The sequence below is a fragment of the Panicum hallii genome, chromosome 1 (genome assembly GCF_002211085.1).
Source record: "Panicum hallii strain FIL2 chromosome 1, PHallii_v3.1, whole genome shotgun sequence".
NCBI lineage: Eukaryota > Viridiplantae > Streptophyta > Magnoliopsida > Poales > Poaceae > Panicum > Panicum hallii.
This window is the reverse complement of record NC_038042.1, coordinates 44,214,930-44,223,347: the sequence shown is the minus strand read 5'-3', so window position 1 is coordinate 44,223,347 and position 8,418 is coordinate 44,214,930. Positions and strand designations below refer to the sequence as shown.

The 8,418-nt window shown below is 40.7% G+C and overlaps 1 protein-coding gene across 1 annotated transcript; it reads right to left on the bottom strand.

The window, feature by feature from the left end:
• Window positions 1-1,464: 1,464 nt before the first annotated feature.
• LOC112878818 (ubiquitin-like modifier-activating enzyme 5) lies at window positions 1,465-7,024 on the bottom strand. Its single transcript, XM_025943046.1, has 14 exons — window positions 6,841-7,024; window positions 6,666-6,731; window positions 6,452-6,565; window positions 5,885-6,013; window positions 5,650-5,718; window positions 5,113-5,259; window positions 4,937-4,973; window positions 4,243-4,325; window positions 3,940-4,014; window positions 3,391-3,465; window positions 2,885-2,971; window positions 2,681-2,796; window positions 2,056-2,105; window positions 1,465-1,963 (listed from the first exon to the last, which is right to left on the bottom strand). The coding sequence occupies exons 1-14, from the start codon at window positions 6,922-6,924 to the stop codon at window positions 1,824-1,826; spliced, it is 1,272 nt and encodes a 423-aa protein (XP_025798831.1). The 5' UTR covers window positions 6,925-7,024; the 3' UTR covers window positions 1,465-1,823.
• Window positions 7,025-8,418: the final 1,394 nt, after the last annotated feature.

Below are 8,418 nucleotides of genomic sequence, written 5' to 3'. Positions count from 1 at the left end.
GAAAAACTCGTGCAGTGGTTAAAATCGATTGATGCTTAGGTTTCATGATTATTTGTCGAAGAATTATATAGGTTGGATTTTTTTCTTTTTTTTTTCTTTGGGGACTTTGAAACCTTACCTTATGGAAAAGAACAGAAAAACAACATTGAACTGTACTGATGGTCCTAAAGGTTTCCACTGGAAATAAGTTCTCAATCTTGGTATGGAAAATGTCAGAAAATACTCCTCATCGCGACACCTTTTGATGGGAAAGTTTAATTTGACACCAAATTCCATGTTACGCTTCCTTCAAGAAGCCACAGAGCTCCGAGTCTCTCGGATGTTCTCCTATAGCTAGCTAGTGGTGGGATTGTGTGCGTGTATTGATAGGGGTGTGTGTACTGTGTTTTGTAAAAAAATCATAAAGCATACAATAATAATGTCGTGGCTCATGAAGAAAGTTGTTTGATGCCTTGCTTCCATTGTTGCATACTTTCCTGGCGGATGCAAAATACGCCCTCATTTTAGCCCCTTTGATGCAATTGCACCACAACACGTGGTGCAACATGGCCCATGTTAGCCTAAAAAATCTACTGCATCTGCAGCCCACCAATCAGGAAACTCATCTTTGCATCCATAACTGCACGCTACTAGAGGAATACTAGGGCTTTTCGTCTATCTATTTTCCTTCGTCCAGGATACACATCGTTACTGCAACCCTAAGGAAACCCCCATGCAAGAACATTATATTCTAAATGAGGCACAACACAGGCACACACCTTGCTAGCAGGATAATACCCCTATATGTGCACAAACAAACATGCACAACACAATGTTTGTGTGCTGTGCGCAGACAGGCGGCGAGGCACGTACCAAGTCGGTCACTGTCGTTGTTAACCGTATTTTGGTAGGGTGGTGAGCAGAAGCAGCCCGGTCAAGTTGCCTCATTTCCATCACATGCATGGAGAGGTCGGCAGCGGTGCAGGATCGGAGGGGCGCTGAACCGCAGCATCACGCGGCCGGTGATGCGAAAGCTGTGCACCAGCTTGGGAACGAATCGAAGAGCTAATTTTTCCTAGCTCTTCTTCAGCCGTCGCCTGTTCAGCGTTTCGGCAAGGTCCTCCGGTTAATATAAGTGGCCCTCATTTCGTCACATGGCGCTCTCGATCACGTCGCTCTTCGAACCTGCGCCAGGCGTGCGGCCACGTTCGTTCCTAGCATTGAACTGGGCGGCGCGGGAGGTGCTGGGGGCTGAACCAGCCGCGGCAGCGCCACGCGGTGGCCTGCAGCTTCTGCAGCCATTCCTGGGAGCAAGTAGCCAGTTCAGATTCCCATTCGTCAGTTCGATAGGCGCTTGCCGCTTGGGCGTAATCCGCCTCGTGGTAATCCGCATGTTCCGGGATTATTAGTTCTATATAGACAAGCCCTTTTTGCAAGAGTTTAACTCTTCACAATCAGATAAATATTTCATCAGAGACTTTCAAAGGCAGCAATAGGAACGTCTGAATATCCTCCAACGGTGCCAGACACACCTTTTGAATATCACCAGTTATCAGACCTGCTCCTGATGGCTGACTTGTCAGCAATCGACAACAACGCAGGTATTAGTCACCAACGAGTTCCCCGGCTCATAAATGTATATTTTCTCAACCAAAATTGTAGGTCAAAACGCAAAAACTGTATAACTAGCATTTTCTTTGGCTACCTCGGTGCTACGAAGGAAGACTATATCCGGTGAATTTACCGACTCTGTTGGAACAGACACAAACAACAGCATGCGAAGCCTGTTTCCCGTCCATGTTGGGATTTGGGGGAAAAGGCGAGACTCAGATGAACCAGCCTGGCTAAGACGAGTTTAGGGCATCAAGTTGCCGCTGGAGCTCCTCAAGATCATCATCGATAGCGCTGGAGCTCGCCGCAGCAGGTGGTTCTGGATACAAATCAGCAGCTGGGAGTTCGCGGACAAGGCCTTCTGGTAGGACGTCTGTAGAATTTCACAATGAGTAAAAAGGTGTCCAGAAGATGGCAGATTAAGGAAACATACTTCGTTCTGATCCAAAAAGGCATTTGATTTACCTGCAGTGCTACGAATGCTTGATGTTGCTGCGTCTTCATCATCAACAACACTGCACAAGAACAAAAAGTTCTAAGTCAGCTATCATCCACAGCTTCTCTGTTGATATTTATGATTCAAAGCATGTCAACTTGCTGCGCGGTAGAGAAGCAAAATACTGGAAATACAGTAAGCATCAGCTGCGAGCCTTAGCTGTGTAGTTTCTACATCATACATGCTAAGAAAAAGAATAGTTTTAAGCGATGCATAGACCCTCAAGTGAATCTTCAAACTAGTGAAGTATAATTAAACTATGATGCAGTCTTGCTAATGAGAGTGCTAAAAACTGGAGTGGCTTGAACTTCGCGGATGGGTACTGTGTTCTGTTTGTCCACCAGAGTGATATTAGCTCGATTAACTATACATGCACAATCCACTGAATCGAAATGGATAGCATCCTAATCTGTGATAAAAAAAATTATGTGATGCATCACTAATATTCTTATCAGTAGTATTTCTAGGTAATGCACATGTCTTGATCTTAAGATGCTATGCATTTGTCTAGGACAAAAAAAAATCTAGTCTAGGACACAGAAATAAATCACATTCTGGGTAAAAATAAATTGAAGTTGATGTGGAATGGTGTACCTAATGTTCCACTCGTTGTCTAGGTGGACAGGGCATTCACTTGCTGCAGACGCTTCAGCTTCCATCTTAACCTTTGCTGCTGCATCTCTAGCAGGTTTGGAGTCCATATATTCTTTCTGAAAATGATGAAAACAAGGACCACATTAGAAATCCTTCATCATTTTATTTTTAGCCATAACAATAATTTGTCAGAAGGGCAAACACCTGTCTCTGAACACATGCTGGATTCGAACACTGGGGATTTGGCCTCATTTCCATTGTTGGAAAATAATCCTTAAGTGAGTTATACCCCTGCACATTCATGAAGACATCACAGGATTTTAAGAAACTGGCATTTACATGGAATGCAGAGAGAGCTATACTGGATCAACATGTGCTGCTGTGGTACAACATTTCAAGCCTAAGATTATATCTGTATTTCACCTCAAAAAACTATCATATGCACCACGTTTGCAAATGCAAAAGAAATAAAAGAAACTGTATTTGCAAACTAAAGAATCTTAATAATAAAATAGACAGTATTTGCAAACTAAAGAATCTAAATAACAAAAGAAACAGTATTTGCAAACTAAAGAATCTAAATAATAACGCTTTGTGGACGGATCAACAACTGATGGTGCAAAATAACTCCCTGACTTTATGTCAGCAAGAATACACATTAGTGAAGTTTGCTGGATTATGAATGCCATAGTTAGAATCAAAGTAATTACCAAGTACGGGGAAACTTGTCCAAAATTCAACAGATATTTCAGAGCATTCTGGACCAGCAGACCGGCAACAACACCCTGCAAACACCATGTTTATTAGAACAGAAAAGAAAATAGAACAGGAGCTCTGGACTTCTGGTGAAGACTAAACAAGAATTCTATAGATGTCCAAGTGTAAAGACTGCAATACGCCAATACACCGTCACTCGGGGAGGTAGTGCACAGATCATGAAATGTTTGATCCACTGCATTGCAATGGTTTCCAAAGATGCAGAGAATATACTGTAGATTTTTACAAGTAAAAGGCAACTTGGAAGCTATACAAATATAGCTTCTATATCGCACTGCAGTTATTTACACTTTACAGCACAGGGAAAAATTATGTAGATGTTTCAAGAATCTAATGAAAAGATGCACTAGACCACATAATGCTATCAGCAGCTACACTACACATATAACTGAATTATCAGTCATTTAAGCTTCCATGTCATTGAGATAACGAAAAGACAAAAGTGAAAAGGAAAATAGTAAAAATATAAAACAAGGCCTCACCATTGTAGTTGGCAAAGAGGCAGCACAAACACCTTCTCTCTTAAGTGTACGCTCATCCACTCCTGAGGCTACAACCTACAATTAAAGGAATTACAAACAGGTAAATAAGAAATGAAACAGAAATGAAAATTGTAATGGAAGTACATAGGGGAAAATCATTGTCAAGCCAAAATAATGATTAAAATTGTAGCAATGAAAATGTTAGACCTGACAATATGAAAGGCACATCCACAATCTAAAATTATCAAATGTATAAGCAGACCATTAAACCAGAGTAGCAAATATAAGATCATAAGAACATACCAATGGAGGAGCACATGCAAAGCATGCAGTTTCACCTGGAACCAGCAGTTGTATATGACCAGAAACAGCATCTTCCGAGACACCTGATACATAAATATCTCACATTAATTGCTGTTCACATTGTTGAGATTAATGTTAATAGAGGGCTAGCATTGAATTAGAAGCTAACAAACAGGCCATGTCAGAGTCGCATTGTCGCTATGTGTTCTATAAGGATAGGAATGTAACCTAGTATAGTAGTAGACCTCAATACATACTTGGGCCTGTATTTCTGTGGATTGCATTTACTATTTCCCAAACCAATTATGTGAAACATAGATTTTCTTTCAATCAATCATCGTGCCTAACTAGCAATATTGTTGCAAAAATTTAGCAGGAATGCAGTACAACAGAATCCTAACAGAAAATTAATATCCCATTTAAATGTGTGCCTTGCACAAGTTGAGAAATTCCCAAGTTTTAACGAGTGACCAAGTATGATGGCTGAAGTGCACACTACATAGTGATATAAAAGAAGGTAAAGCAACTATACAACCAAGCTGGCTTCATACTTTTGAACAACTAGGGTATACAGCGAGACACAATGGCAGCATTACACATGAATAGTTGGCAATAAGCATGATATCCAAAACTACAAATAAAGTTTCTGAAATGTTTTGCTGTCAACTGTCAACAAATGTGATTTATAACTTACCAGACTCCATCCAGGTCTGACCAAGCTCATTGCATGCCTGAAAATCAAGTACAAAGAACTAATAAGCGGATGCACACCAATGAATGGCACAAAAATACATATCTATGCACCTAATGTCAAAGTAAGGCACAGGGAGGAGGGATAAAAAATAATTTAGTTTTGTGTGGACAAGTCACCTGGTTTACAACCATACGAGCTTCATAGTTATCTACACAGCTCAAGACAAGATCAACTCCAGTGCTACGCTCATGAGAGCTCCTGGCTTTTAGACTTGCCAAAAATGTTTCAAATCCTTTAACTGTAGTAATATTAAGTGAGTAGCTCTGCAGCAGAAAAGGTAAGTCGGTTTTCTTATAAGCAGGAGGAATATAAAGGTACTGTTAAACAATCCAATATATCCCAATAAAATAAAGCATGCGCACTTTTGCACATCATATGACAATGTGCCACCTTGGAGTACGAAAAAAAGGTAGTAAAGAGGGAAAAAATACAAAAAAATCTTCTTTTTTCAAACATATACGGTGGAAACTGGAAGATAAATAAGTAGTGGAAAGTAGACAACATTAGGCAATGGATAGTTCAAAAACTGCACATCCTAGGTTTTGTCACTTCTACCAAAAACTAACAGTGTTCTGGATTTGATGAAACAATTGGTTTATTGAATTAGGAAAAAGGATAACTGATAAATACTGATACTGGGTATAGTTGCTTACCTCCAACACAACATCAGGATTTATTCCAGAAAGCGTCTGTACAGCAGCATCTGTTTTAGTCATTCCAACCTATCAAAACATAGGAACTGAATATGAGTCACGGTCTGATTTGGATTATTTTCTTGCAGAGCAGTGAACAAAAGTACTTCAACATAAAATATTTCGGTGTAAAACAAACAACCATGGAGTAAGAAGAGATGAGACAAACATATAACATACCATACTGGAAGCTTACCTGTTCTGGACGAAAGAACAACCTATTCATGTTAGCCAACTCGACTGTGTCATAGTCATACAACAAGAGACGTCCAATTCCACACCTAGTGAGCATCTCTGCAGCAACACTACCAACACCACCTATGCCCTGTAAAGCATATGACCATTAATCAAAGGTTTGCTCTGAGTTGAATTTCGACACTTATGTGTGCTAAATCAAATCTTTTCATGTATGCTGCAATGAAGCTACAAGTTGCCTTCTCCTTTCAAACTTTGGATTATTGTACTAAAGCAAGCTGAAATGAACACTAACATACAGAAATAACAACAGCTGGTTTTTCAAAATATGTATTATAACTACATTTTCCTTAATAAGCACCTGGTGCATGGTACACCTAGACCATTCTCCAGAGCAATTCAAGTATTGTGTGGTCTCAAATAATAATCGAGGTTCGTGATATCCACATGACATTTTCGGTGCATACATAGTACCTTGGAGAGACCTCATCTACTCAAGGATGGAACTTTGAAGGCATAAATAAATTTGAAGAGTTGCAATGCCAAACTAGGCGAGAAGGACGCTTACAACGATGGCGACGGAGTAGTCCCTGATGCGCTCATAATTTTCCACGACGCCCATCCGCTGCAGCGCCATAAGCCTGCTGTAGGGGTTGCTGTCCACCACCTCCGCGCTCATGTCCTGCTCCCTCAATTTCGCGCACACAAAGTAAAATTCACAATTTATCCGAAGATGTACCGCCCAATCTGCAGTACGCCGTACCCTCAGCGTCAGATCGTACCTTGATCTTGGATCGCGAACCGGCGCCGGCGGCCGGGTTCATCATCGCCACTACCCGCTCCCGCATCTAGCAATCAGAGGTGCAGTGATCGATAATGGGAAAGATACGGAAGAAAGGAAGATGGCGAGGCAAACTGCCGAGATCCAGGGAGCGGCGCGGCGGGAGAGGGGGTTACCCGATCGATGGAGGCGGGGTCGTCGGGGCGCTGCTTGAGCGCGTCGAGGTCGCGGAGCAGCGCCTGAAGCTGCTCCTCCTCCATGGCCGCCTCGCCGCCGCTTGCTTGCTGCTCTGCTCCTCCGCCGCCGGTGCCCGGTGACACGGACAGGATGCAGCCGAGCGTGACTTCAGTTCAGAGACGCGCGCCTGGGGTAGTAGTGCCCTTCCGCTTTGAGCACCGGTCCGAGGTGTCGCGTCGATGACGCGTTCGTCCTGACGTGGCAGACAGGGTGGAGCTTTACCAGGTGATGTGGCAACCCAGTTCGGCCCACAAAGAGGTATAGGAGCAGCCCAGCACGGGAAAATGCTCAGCTGCTTTTATTCATCTTTTTGTTTCTCTATGATTTGATCCTCGTCGATGGTTTATTATGTTTTAAATTTTCCAACATTCGTTGACTAATTCTATCAGCACATACTTTTCATCCACCTCGGTGGTATTAGGTCGGGCCAGGCTGCCCACCATTTTTGTATGTAAAAAATAAATAAAATAAATAGTTGAGACAGGTCCAGAGCAAGGGTAAGAACTTCCCTACAACTAATTGTAATTATAATTTTATCCATACGTACGCACACTTTTTCGATAGATATTATTGCTTGCTATATGCATATATGCTCATCTAACTCATCAACTATACCAACCAGACCACATGAAATTATAGATCCTTTCAATTTTTTGTGCAGTATACAAAGTGCAATAAACTCTAATTCGATGACAGCCACTCAATTGGAGTAGCACGTGCAAGCAATTTTAAAACTTAAAAGTTATAGTTCTTAAGTCATTCTTTAAACTCAAATTTCGATTGCACATTTAAAAGAGACATTCAAAATAAAACTCCACTTGTTTATATTTTGATAATATTTTTCAAAGACACACAAATTGTGCTTTATGTGTAACGGAAAAATATCAAAATAAATTAGTTAAAATGCTCAACTGATCTGCTAAAGTTGCCTATTATTGATCATACAATAAACACTCACATACCCCAACAAAGTTGTTTACTGTCATCCCTAATCACACCAAGCAATCTATCTTCGCAATATCTCTACTATTACTAAAGCAAGCAATGATTTCTTGGTCCATCAATCGGAGTCCGAATCGGAATCTAGGTGACTGTATATTGAATTAAGAGTTTGAAACCATTCAGAATTAACGCTTAGCAAGTAAAATAGAGAAAGATTAAAATTCTCGCTCGACACGTACTATGTTATTATAAAATACATATAATGTATAATATATATAATTTTATATGCTAATTAATATATTTATAAGGCTTCCTGCAGCAACGTACGCGCATATTTGCTAGTCAACACCAATGTCGAGTTAAGTGAACTCAGACGTGTGAAGCAACATTTTGTAAAGCCATAAGTAACTTTTTTTAAAACTCGTAAGTAAATTAGAATACACTTAAAAATATTTTCTCTCATAAAAATATATCATTGAAATTTAGTGGTGTGAGATCTTGTTTTGAAATTCTTATCGAAACAAACATAACGGTGTAATCGAAATTTGATTTCGATGCTCAATTTTGAAACTACA

What these genes read in the sequence shown, in the direction of transcription:
- LOC112878818 (XM_025943046.1), bottom strand. Translation starts at nt 6,924, where the DNA reads ATGGAGGAGGAGCAGCTTCAGGCGCTGCTCCGCGACCTCGACGCGCTC. An exon ending in ACTACTCCGTCGCCATCGTT is followed by an intron (nt 6,014 to 6,451) that starts GTAAGCGTCCTT and finishes TATGCTTTACAG; the next exon opens with GGCATAGGTGGTGTTGGTAG. An exon ending in ATCCTGATGTTGTGTTGGAG is followed by an intron (nt 5,260 to 5,649) that starts GTAAGCAACTAT and finishes TTTCTGCTGCAG; the next exon opens with AGCTACTCACTTAATATTAC.